At 41.4% G+C, this 12,827-nt stretch overlaps 1 protein-coding gene across 1 annotated transcript in view; it reads left to right on the top strand.

Annotated features, from left to right (window-relative positions):
* Positions 1 to 12,827, top strand: part of arb2a (ARB2 cotranscriptional regulator A) — a 162,240-nt gene that overhangs the window by 59,200 nt on the left and 90,213 nt on the right. Inside the window, exons 7-8 of the mRNA XM_082554027.1 lie at positions 1,137 to 1,352; positions 11,195 to 11,314. Of these exons, the coding sequence (XP_082410153.1) occupies positions 1,137 to 1,352; positions 11,195 to 11,314 (336 nt within the window). The remainder of the gene's footprint in view (positions 1 to 1,136; positions 1,353 to 11,194; positions 11,315 to 12,827) is intronic.

Genomic DNA, 12,827 nt, shown 5'->3' with positions numbered 1-12,827 from the left:
CTCTACAGTGTGCATATAGCAGCACATCCCTTCTGTTATTCTCTTTTTTAATAACTACATAGGCTCTTTCTTCTCCTTTTCCCAGTCTTTTTAAGCCCTTACTATTGTGGCATTTTATGTAAATCAAATATTTTCTTTTCACGTGAAAACCGTAATTCTTTCTTAAGGTTTTTTTTCTTAATGCAACTTTTATCTGCGGTGCTGCCTGCAGAAGTTTCAAGTCATATTTACATTTGTAGCTAAGCCTTTCACTGAGTGATGGTAGGATCGATTGGGTCTGATATTAAGTGACACATGGCCTTTGGAGTCACTAAATGCTACTCACTTACTGAAACCACCATCACTGAATTCCAATCCCCTAGTTACTCCTCAGGCTTGTCCCTGCAGTGACATTCTCTCCTCTATCTCTTTCGCTGCCATTTCTTTCAGTCTGGATTTGCATCTTTTCACCGAGTCATGTCACAATCTGTGTCTTTTAAGTGTCGTGTTGGTATTATTTGCTCATAAAGATCCACTGCTGGGCTCTTTGTTAAAGACTATGAACCACTACCAGACCAAGATTACACAGGAATGTTTGTGAGCTTCTTTTTCTTGTGGTTTACTCTGCATTGTTACATTTATATTGCTGTTTACTTACCTAGTCGGCCTGACAAAGGGACTATCAGATTTTTCTCAAGAAAAAAACGAAAAGAAAAGAAACATGTTCTAAAAAGCATTAAATTCTCATCACTTTTTAATTCAGTTCATAATTGTATCATGGAGACAAAACAAAACGAAATAACCGAAACACCTCAACATATTGGAAACTAAAAATCTGGAAAAAGAGGAAACAAAAATCTGCACCCCTATCACACATATGTTTCTGTATATACATGTCTACAAAGATGCATCTATTTATTGATATATTATAGAAATAAATGCAGATTAAAGGTTATCGCCTCTATTTGTATTTCTATTTTTTCTTTTACAAATATTTTATTTTAAAAAGGTTTACGTAAATCGGAAATAGTCAAATACCATATAGTTATAGTGTTAATGGATAAAATATCCAACACTTTTAACACTTTAAGGTAACTATCTCACGATGCTCGTGCCTTGGATTTAACACACAAATGTATGTTTCCTATTTGTTTTAGGAGGGCTATGGCGTGATGGTGCTCAACCCCAATGAGAACTATTTGGAAGTGGAAAAACCGACAAAGTCTCCCCTGCCCTCTCCGACGGAGACCTCCGACGAACCTGCTGAAAAGAGGGAGCGCAAAGACGATAAAGAGGGGAAAAAGAAGAAGGAATTTTATGAGAAATACCGTAACCCACAAAGAGAGACTGAGACAGAACGGATTCTTATACGAGTAAGTCCAAAAAAGGGAACGATGAAGATATGGAGAGAGGAAAGAGAAGGAAGGCAGGAAGGAAGTGTTTGCAGAGCCAGGGCTAGAGGAAAAGATGATAGATGCTGATGAAATGTAGACATGATGGTGGAGGTGGACAGAGTGACAGTTCTAGGGTCGTAGGAGGAGGTAGGAGGCAAGACATAGGTGAGAAAATGGATAGCAGGAATTTGGCTAAGTTTCGAAAGACAAATGTGGCAAGGGGGAGCGGGGAGGAGGAAGCTAGCTAAGGAAGTGAGGGAAGGATATGTTAGGTAACAAGGGATGAAGGGAGGATGGAAGGCAGAGGGAGAAAGAGAGGCTCTTGTGTGGTCAGCCTGTGTGTGAAGAGGTTGGCTGTTCTCCAGTCGCCTCTCAGTGAGCAAGTGTTAACCACATGGCTACCTCCCTTTCTCCTTCTTCCTCCCCCTCTTCCCCTCACTTTTTTTCCCCTCTCAGATGGTGGGCTGGTCAGTGCAGCTCTGGCCCTTCACTCTTGTTGACCGCTGGGATTATTATCTCCCTAACACACACTGTGCAAACACACTGCAACATTCTTATCGTGCAACACTGACTGTGCACCCCTTAATCATACATATACGCATATGCATACACATACAAATACACATAAACACACACATGCTCATATGCAGCACTCGAGGCGCCTAGCTTGGCCAGTTTACCTTGTGGTCAAACAAAGGAAGTGACCCATTGCATAAAGCTTCTGATGTCTTCTGTTTGACCCCTGCTGACAAATTTAATATTCATTGGCCACTTGAACAGGGTCCAGCCCAATTATCTTTTTCTTTTTTTTGTCATTCGTCCCTCACTTCCTTTTGTCATTGCGTAAAATCTTAAAAATTAAGATCATGCTCCATGGCTGGGTCTCATATAGGCAAAGCACCCTCACTGATTATATGAGTCTTCATTTGGTTGATGGCAGTAGCATCGCAGCAATGGATGTACATTTGTGTATGTGGGTGGTGTTTGTACATGTGTGTAAGTGTATGTGCATGTGTCTGCGTGTGAAAGACGTCACTCTCTGGTGTCTGACAAGAGTTAGGGCTGCTGTGGGACTAGCGGGCGGTGTGTGAGCTGTCATCACGGGCTTCTTTTTCTCACCCCCCACCCTTCCAGCAGTACCTTTATACACGCTGTAATAAGGTATAATTAGCTGCTGTCCTCTCTTACTCTATCAGATTTTGCATGTGTGCTGCTTTCCTCATCATACAAGCGGTGAACTCACTCACTGACATGAAGATCTTTGTAAATGATCCATCGTGTCATTTCTAATAATGGTGCCAAACAAACTCGCATCTGCTGTCAGCTCTATATTGATTTATTTTATAGCTGTACACCACGTGTATCTGCTGAGGCTTGAATGATTTTCATATCATGAACTGATCTCTTGCTTTTGCCATTTCAATTTTTTTGTATCTACTTGTATGTATCTTCTTTTTCTGTTGTCATCCTCTTGCCTGGGATCTTTACCGCTAAGTAATGTTAGCAGAGTTAGATCAAAACTACACTCCCAACTTAGTTTTCCTTTTACTACAAGTAAGCTGCAGTATTATTTCTGTGTCTTTATATTCAGCTTTGCTTGCTTACCCAGTGATGCATGCTGGCCACAGTCAGATATATTGAGGGGAGGCAGTATGAAGCAGTGGACAGTCTTCACATTCCCCATCCCAACAAGATGAAAGCAAGGACAGACGACATAATTAATGACCGAAAAAAAGGAAAAGAAAACCTTCCATTTAAACCAAGCACAATGTTGACTTCCTTTGTTATTCAACTATTAAACTTTCGGCAACTGAAGTATATTGCTAATTGATTTAGCACTTCACAAAGCAATATCATACTCACTCACTCACCTTGAGCAGGACTTAGATTTTGCTGCTAAATATACTTGTCTTTGCACGATTAACGAGTGAGCAGTTAGGATCTGTGTTGGTGCCTCTTGAATTTTGACCTTTGACCCAGAAGTGAGCAGGATGTTAGCATGTATGACCTCGCCTTTATTGTCCACCCCCTCCCTTCGCCGCATCACTACTCCACTGCTCATCCTCTATCCGTCCAAGAGCAAGCTGTCACATGCACACATGGAGATATGTAAAGGCTCACACATACCAGCAGACAAAAGAGTAAAGAAGGTGAAAAGAGAGCTGATAGTGTGTTTGTGTGTGTTTGTGTGTGCTTGTGTGCGCTTTTTTCCTTCAACTCTGTTGGTCAAGGTGGGTGGTGGATCAAATCAAACCTCTTTAGCAGGGCTGTTTTCATCTTTTTTTATATACAGCACCCACCCAAGACACACTCACTCACCAACCTTTGTATTCGCTACACCTCACAGTCTTACTCCCGCTGGGCTGGCAGACCACCTGCACACAGCCATTCAGAAAGACACATATTCAAACTATAAACCTCTAGTCCTGGCAATATCATGACACCCAACAAGACAGAAGAAGCACCTTAAGCTTGAAATAACACCTGTCTTGCTCTGAGTTTATATTTGTGACGCTCCTGAAATTACAGTTTATCATCTCTTTTTTTCCTTCCAGTTGACTCGCAAAGATTGACAGATACACACAAATACACAGCAGCCCACTGATAGAGTTGAGTTGATTAATACGCTTCCTTACACACATTGGTAAGCTCTTAACTGCTTTTAGGATTCTTATTTTTTAGCCTTGGGTTCATAGTGTGCAACCTCTCAACCTTATCTAATCCTTCTCTTCCCTGCTCCTCTAGATCACACACCAATGGGCCATGTTTAGGGGGATATTGGTAGAGGAGAAAGAAAAAGAGAGAGGGCACAGGGAGGCATGGAGGGATAGAAAGTCTGATCGGAGGGATGCTGATGAGGATACTGGAGGGGAAGCGGGTGGGGGGTACTTTTTTAGCACTTAACCATATAGAAGTTTGGGAGTTCACTTTACTCTGAATTTTAGCAGTAATCCAGTTAGCTATTTTCTGTCAGCCAAGCGGAGGAATGGCAGGAACAAAAGGCACATTCATGGGCTTAAGAAGCTTCCAAAGAGTTCACCCAAGGCTGGCTGGCTGGGATTAGGCCAGCAGGCCCTGGAAAGAAGAAGGGGAAAAAAGAGCAAAGAGGACAAAAAACAGAGCTTCGCCTTTCTTTAAGCACCACTTATTTTTATAAATGACTTGAATGCTTTTCCTTCTTTCTGTTTTCGTGTTTTTATGTTTCTCCTTTCAACGCTGTACATTTCTTAAATATTGAGAAAGAGAGGGAAAAAGAGAGGCCCTCACTCCTAGAGGAATTTAGGGTTTCAGATTGAGGCTATCCCTTCTTTTCCTTTACTTTTGCTATATAAGATTCACTGCAACTTCAGTTGTCACCATGATATCTTTGTGCTCTTCTCTAATATTTTTCACTTGTTATAGACTTGCCATAGTGGCAACTGGAGGTTTGTTTGTTTTTTTTAAGAAAAGTTTTATCTTTAATTTTTTGGTGATATCTTTTACATAACCTAGGGGTCTTCTACTACTGATCTTTTTGGATGCACGTAGTGTGTTGTGTATGTCGGTACATTTACTTTTTCTAGGTTTTGCTTCTGAAGGCCCATTATTTCCAGTTGTAGCTGTCCACACCAATCAGCTGGGGTCATTGTTTGTATCTAGGAGCTTAATTAATGAATTGCAATATATGCTACTGTAATAGTTGGCATAGCTCAAAACATTTAAAAACAAAGAAATATTCTATTTTGAGTGATGCACTGTGATAATATCATATGGTGGGATGTCTGGTGATTCCCACCTCTAATTTTATGCCTTAATACAATTTAGTTAGGTTCTATAAAAATGACACTTTACAGAGTTGTCACGTGTTTATTTCAGTTGTAAAGTTGGATGATTTGCGCATTGAAGTCTATGGGGTTAGACTTGTTTTAGGAGCCAGTGGTTTTGAACTGAAGTTTTGGCATTTTGGTTGGCTCCCTTCTTTAGCTCAGGAAGTTGCTGTTTGTGCTGTACTACAAATTCTCTAAGGTACATGCACGCAGATCTACACACAAACACACCAAAACTCGATCATAAACTTAAGACGTGAACACGTAAGTGCACAGTCTGACATTTGTATTGCGACACGGTACTACCGTGTTTCTCTGTGGATTTTTGCTCTTTGTCACCTTCACCTATTTGCCCCATTTTGTGGTCCACAAGCAGTCATACAGACATAGTTTACCTGACCTTTGATCTGTAGCCTTGCCAAGAAGTGAGGCTCAGCATTTCTAAGGACAGGTAGGGACTTGATTAACCTCTGAACCTAGTCAGAGGAGAGGTCAATGACCCGGGCAAGAGGGCAGCTCACAAGCTTGCTGCAGAGAGCAAATTGGCTGGATGCCACTTTTGCATTTGGGTGTGTATGTCCGTGTAAATGTGGCAGTGAAGGAGCTTTGATGTGTGTGCTTGTGTATCTGTTTTTATGAGCCAAGTCTTTTAGGTATGCTGTGTGTGGCATTTTTAACTTTAACTTTATTTTATATTAGAGTTGTTTACGGCAGTTTAGCTTTAACTTCTCAAAGTTTTAAAAGGGAAGGTCTGTTGGATTCAGCGCTGTTGGTTTGTGTGTGTGTGTGCAATTCTGAGCGCACTTATTTAGTACACAGCATATGTGCATGCATGCATACCTGTGTGTTTGTGAGTTCGCTTGGGGCAGAACAAGTGTAGCTGGTCTCAGATCCCTGCTCCCAATCTTCTACTCAGGTCAACCATCAAACACATCCATCCTGCCCTCGCTCACACCTCCCCACCCACTGAGCTCCCTGTCTCTGTTTCTTTCCCTCTTTGCACACAACCCTGTTGTGGATACTGGCTGACCCGAATGAAGATATAGTCAGACACACACACACAGCACCTCAGGGTCATCCTGGAACAAACACAGCCTTGTCTGCCTGCCCGCTTTCCTTTGCCTTATGTCAATTAATGACTCGCAGTAATTTCACCTGACAATCCTGGCGGCAGCACGAGGCTAGCCAAGATGTCACAGTGATGACCTTTCTGGCCCGCAGACGCTCTTTTCTAATAAAGAATCTCACAAACCCACAGCAACTTCCTTTGTACTTTGTTAATGAGTTATTGATTTGAAACAATGCCCTGGCAAATATTGTCAGAGCAGACTGACCCTACCAAGGTCATGCTATTTTATTGTATACAGTCTCTGCACGCTAATCTGAACGTGGGATGACATGTACGCCGTAGTTTTGCTCCTTTCTCTGGCATCCCCCTCTCTCTTTCTCTCTCTCTGACTCTTTCTCTTCCCCCTTACACTGTATATCCCCTCATTGCAAAGTCAAGTAACACACCTACACATATATTTCTCTCTCTGTCTTTCTCTCTCTTCCCCCCCTTGTTAGTCTTGCACATGTTTTTCACCTCATTCTCCCTTTTCTCCGTCTCTTTCTCGCATCATTATATTCCCAACTCTCCATAGGTAGTATACCTGCTAATTACCTACAATGCCACAGTCATTATTTTCCCATCTCTGCCGCTAATTTGCTCCATACCTTCTTTTCCCTCCACTCTAGCAGACCCATCAGCTCCCAGACAGCTTCCAGCTCGCCTGAGCTCTCTGTCTGCCTTTAAAGAGAGAAAAGAATGAAACAAATACAGGAGGGGAAGAAAAAACAGGAAAACGATGGCAAAGGACTGCACGTCCCAGACATTGATTAGAATGCAATTGCAAACAGGTGTCGTAGAGGTCCGCTATTTAATTGTGTGCGCAGAGACATGTACAGAATCATGCACGCAGTCATTCACAAACAAACACAAACTAACTGATTCTAATAACCTCTTTGCTAATACCAAACATGTAATTACCTACATTGCTTATTTAATATTTAGTCATTAGCCCAAATGAAAACAATCCTGTTCTGCACTGAGCTGGACATATTAAAGACTGTAATGACTAGGGCTGCAGGTTGGTTTACTCAGTGTGTGGCCTGCGAGCATGAGGGGACTGAGAGATTGGTCAGCCAGTCTTTACTGTGTTTCTGCTTGTCAGTGAGAGAGCAAAAGTGAGTACGAGAGTCCTGTGTAATTTCACTAATTTCTTTTTTCTTCTTCCTTTGCAGAAAGACATTGTTGTGTGACCTGTGCGTTCTGTTGCGTTTAAATAATTCTTCAGCTTTCTCTGTGCTCTGTCTTTCCCTATACTTTTTTTTGGGACTGGAACCGTATCTGCCCAAGCAAAAGAGTCTAAACCCAATGAAGTTGTTTAGAGATCCCCGTGACACTGTCCTGACACTTCTGGCTTCCGCTGAAAGGTTTCTGAGTGTAAAAAGTAGAATGGCTCTTATCCACTAGATTCCTTCCAGCCCACACTGCTCACCGTCTCCCACCTTGAAATTTCAGCTTCCTCAGACATCCGCTATCTTTTTGGATGACTGGAGAGGAGGAGCAGAAGGGAGGAGCAGGGAGGTCTGCAGTGGTTGTTTGTCAGAGTGTGTTGATGTTGTTAGATTCATTGTTTCCTGTGTTGGTCAGACACTGGGTTTGTGTTGGCGTTGAGGCTGTTATTCTGGCTGCAGTGCACTCCTCTCTTCTGCTCTCCTCTCCCTGCTTCTCATTACATTGAATAAACACAGGGCAAGTACTGGACCGGACAAACTTTTGAAGAACGCGAGTTTCAATCTGTGTGAATGTACTGGAGCATGCCTGTTTGTGTGTGTTTGTGGTACATGTGTGTGTTGTGTGCACACTCTTGGGTGCCTGCAATTAAGTATGGCTTTTGACTGGAGAGTAAGTCTTTATTGTGTAAGTAATGGAAAGAGCTAAATTGAACAATTTCTTGAAACTAGACAATTGGAAGGCACACTTTCAACAGAGGGCTAACAGTTGGAACCACTTATGGACTGAAAGTGGGATAGATCTTCATGCATAATGTTACTCTAATTTATTACTTGAAATCAGTGTTCTGCTGATTGCATAGCAGGATCTTGGCTAAAACCACATTTTGTTTCGCTGACTCATTGAAGTCATTTGTATTTTTTTTTTAACGTGTGTGAATAGTTTGCACACAGTATGTTTTAAGCATGGAGTTCCCTAAATGTTTCTCAAAGTCTTTGTTGTGTCACTACCTACATTGCACTTTATTCACATGATTGATGTAGGTGCATTTGGATGAATGTTGGCGTGGTAAAGGTTTGTAATTTCCAAGTTTGAAGCTGGAAGTACACGTCAAACTCTTCTCACTGAGTAATTCTGCTAGACACACAATTGTACTCCTGTTATGTATCTCTCACTCACTCCCTTTCTCACTCTCTATAACTTTCTGATAAAAAGCTGTCTTTCAGCATCTGGAGACTGTTTTGTCCTGGGTGTCTAGAGTTCGGATTTGTACTTTATATTCACTGAGGGGACAGTATGGATTCCTATATATGTGGTAAACACATTGTACACACTCTCAAATGTCCCTTGACAGCTATGGTTGAAGTGTGCTGGCAACAGGTGTGCAGTGGGGAGGCTGTTCTGACAGTACTGGCAGATGCACACAGATCTACGAATGCGCACACATACACACACTCAAAGGCAGAGGAAAAAAATCTCTGGAAAATAAATAAACTAAGATACCGTGTGAGAGCTGGTGACGGGAAGCTAGTCTCACAGGGCAGCAGACTCCACTGCAGCAAATTAACTCTAGGAGATAATTGCAACAATATGCAAATGTTGTTTAGATAATTCAATACAATGTCATGTCAGGTAGTCAGTCACAGTTGCCTGATACTAAGGCAAAGACTGTATGTGCAAATTTGTGTGTGCGTGAGGTTAGGGGAAGGAGTCAGGAACACACCACCGCATGTTAAATCCTGCAGTGTTTTCCAAAATTATGAGTCATAGTATAGGAACAAATAAAGACATTTATCTTGTCCTCACATGGGCAAAAAACTAATATCGTGTCAGTTTTACTCATAGCCAGGTTTTGCCCTATTGATAACAGCACTTTTGGACTTGTTTAGGCGTTGGTATGTGTGCTACATAGAACAGCAAGCCATGTCTAATGTCTCTATGTCAGTGAACCTTGGGTGGAGAAGTGATAAAATAGGAGACAAATGAGTGTGAAGAAGAACAGGTGGCATCAGTGAAGGAGAAAAGAAGGTAGAAGAGAAGGGAAGAGTGAAAAAAGGAGGCAGGCTAATAAAATGGGCTTCATAGATGAAGGGCGACATGGTGGAGAAGAGAAGAGGGAGACTTCAAAGGGCTTTGATGTCACAGCCTTTCAGACAGACAACTCTTCTTCAGCCAGCCGCCGCGTACATGCCGGAGACCACATACACATGAATGCGTGAAAAGTAAAGGCATAGCCCTGATGGCAGAAGGGCAGGGCAGAGCGGAGTTGCCTGCGCTTGCATCACACTCTGTGAATGGAGGTTGGTGCTGACACTACAACCCCCCTCATGCTAATCTAGCGCAAACACAAACACTCTGACAGGTTAATTTACCTCTAGACAAACATGGCAACAAAAACACACATCAGCACATCATCAAATACTACAACCGCACACAGACTTGCACACACTGATGCACGTGAGTGAAACCATTGAATCAAATCACAAGCTCGATTACTTTGTACTAAAACTAAACTTTAAACCACATCTTTGTCTGCAGTGTGTGTGTACGAGTTGTGTGTTGAGCACCTTCTTCTCAGTTACCACCTTGAATATTGAAGTAATTATCTGTCTGACATAATACAGTGTCCTCACACAATGAAAGCAGAATTGCGTTAAGTAAAAGGATGGTCTCTTAAGATATCTCCTCTGTCCTTTACCATAAAATTGCTAATTGCTTTTTTGAGTTTGATTGAACAGTTTGACTCTCGATTAACAGATGCGGATTTCTTCTCCAACAAGCCGTGTGTTTGTTTACTTTAGGATATTATTTCTGTATGCATAAGCGTGCCAATTAAGAGAAGTATGCGTGTAAATAATCAGGTTTGCGTTTCGTATGGCTACAGTTTCTCGTGTTGTTGAATCGCAGGATACAGGTGTCTTCAGTTAACACAGTTTCTTGTGCAGTGTAACCTCTTGTGCGAATGCACTGTTGATTTCTGTTGTGAACCAGACAGCCTGATAGAAAATCAAAGTCTGGAATCAATGTCACAAGTTCATTAATGGTTGCCCTTTTCGCAGCTGTACACTTGCTATTGTTCTTTCCAGTCCCAGATAAGCACTTACGTCTCAGGTTAATTAAACATGTCTTCTGGTTGCGTGTTACTGCACATGTGTGTGTGTGTGCTCGCACAACTGTATACATGCAGATGAGATTGAGAAAAGATGTAGGGGAATTTATTTGTGGTACAGCATTGTGCTTGAGTGTGTGTTTTGTGTGTACGTGCATATGTCTCCTCTCTGTCGTCTTTTTTTTTTTTTTTGACCTTGCCCTGGTGTCTTCCCATTATGCCTCTACTGGTGTTTAGATGGACCATTGATTCAGCAACGGGGTACAAATTAAGATTTAAATGTTACGTCATCCTGCCTATTGAGTTTTACATTTAGGGCATTTGCAATATGCAAGACTTATTGATCTGTTGAAGTGTGGCTCATTGTAGAAATCACCTCAGGCTACATCCACTTTTCTTTTGAATTTCTCTCTTTTTGGCTGGGCCTAGAGGGGCAGGTTTTGATGCTGTAGCATTAAAGCATCAATAGAGTTTAATAACTCTATTGATGCTTCATTGTCATTGGCTAGACCCTTCTTAAATGTTTTGTAGTTGCACAACTGGAGTTTGTCGGTAGCCTTCAAGCGTCAAGGATTTCTTTGAATTGTCTTTGTTGTGGATATGACAAAGCATATTTTTTGTCTTGCAGGAAAACGGCTCCTCAGAGGAACATGTGCTGTACGTGTGGGACCACTTTGTGTCCAAAGCCGCAGCCAAGAATGTCTTCATCATGGCCCATAGCTATGGAGGACTGTCTTTCGTTGAGCTGGTGAGTGTTTTAGTTTTCCGCTTGTCTTTTCTACCTCCTACCAACAAAAGCATGCACTGAAATGGACAATACACTCCTGTTAACACAAACACTATTGTACGTGTTTGACCCTTACACTACTTATTCTCGAACACACACACAATAATACAGTGCTGTGAAAATGTATTTCCTGCTCTTCCTGATTTCTTTTTTGAAGATTTTTCACATGTAAATGATAAACAATAACTAGAGTAAAATTGAGGGACCAAAAATTATCCAAACATATCTAACTCTATGTAAAAAAGTACCTTTATTTTTTATTTCACTAGCCATACCCAGGTCTGATTACTTACTGCCCTTTTGAATAAAAAAAATCACTTAAATAGAACCTGTCTGACAAAATAAAATTGGCTAGAAGATCTGAAAAAGCAACACATCCCGAGAAACAAAGTCAAACAGAATCCTTGACATCTGTTAGTCTGAGAGGGTTACAAGGCCATTTCTGAGGCTTTGGGACTCCACTGAACCATGATGAGAGCCATTGTTCACAAATAGAGACAACGGTGGCGAACCCAAGAGCGTAATGATGACTTATCCAGGAGTTCCCAAAAGAACCCAGAACATCTAAATAACTGCAGGCCTCACTTGCCTCAGTTAATTTCAGAGTTCATGATTCGACAATAAGGAAGAGACTGGGCAAAAAATGGCATCCATGAGAGAGTTCTAAAGTAAAAACCACCGCTGATCAAAAAGAACATAAAGGCTCATCTCACGTTTGCCAAAAAAAGCACCTTAATGATCCTCAAGACTTTTGGGAAAATATTCTCTGGACTCACGAGACAAATGCTGAACCTTCTGAAAGGTTTGAGTCACCATTACGTTCCGTTGTAACATTCAGACATGGTAGTCTGATGGTCGAGGGCTGCTTTGCTCCTTCAAGACCTGGACAACTTGCAGTAATATATTTAACCACGAATTCTGCTCTCTACCGGAAATTGCCGAAGGAGAATGTCAGTTTGTGCCCTGAAGAAAAGAAAAAAGAAGGTTTTGGAAGGTTATTTAAAGTCCACACAGAAATACAATTGAAATGCTTTGGCATGAACGGACAGGGAAAACCTTCCAATGTGGCTGAATTAAACAACTTTGCAAAGAAGATGGGGGGAAATTTCAAATGCTGTATATTATTGCAGATGCTTGATTGCAGTTCGTGGCACAACCAGTTTAGGGGGCATTTGCTTTTTCATATAGGGCCAGTTAGGTTTGCATAACTTTTTTCGGTTAATAAATAAAATCATAATTTAAAAACTGCATTTTGTATTTGTCATCTTTGTCTACTATTAAAGTTTCTTTAATGATCTGATATGTTTTATTGTTACAACTATGCAAAAAGTAAGCTATAAAAAAGGGGGTAAATACTTGTTCACAGCACTGTAAAGACAAATACACAGTGATATTAGCATTGGCCTCCGCAGGAATACAGACACCAGGCTGGCGATGTGTGAAGCTTGGTCAAAAGATTAAGAATAAAAGTGTG

This window comes from Aulonocara stuartgranti, assembly GCF_965226115.1.
Source record: "Aulonocara stuartgranti genome assembly, chromosome: 12".
Taxonomy (NCBI): Eukaryota; Metazoa; Chordata; class Actinopteri; order Cichliformes; family Cichlidae; genus Aulonocara; species Aulonocara stuartgranti.
Note: the sequence above shows the minus strand (reverse complement) of the source record. Positions and strands in the feature narration are given on the sequence as shown.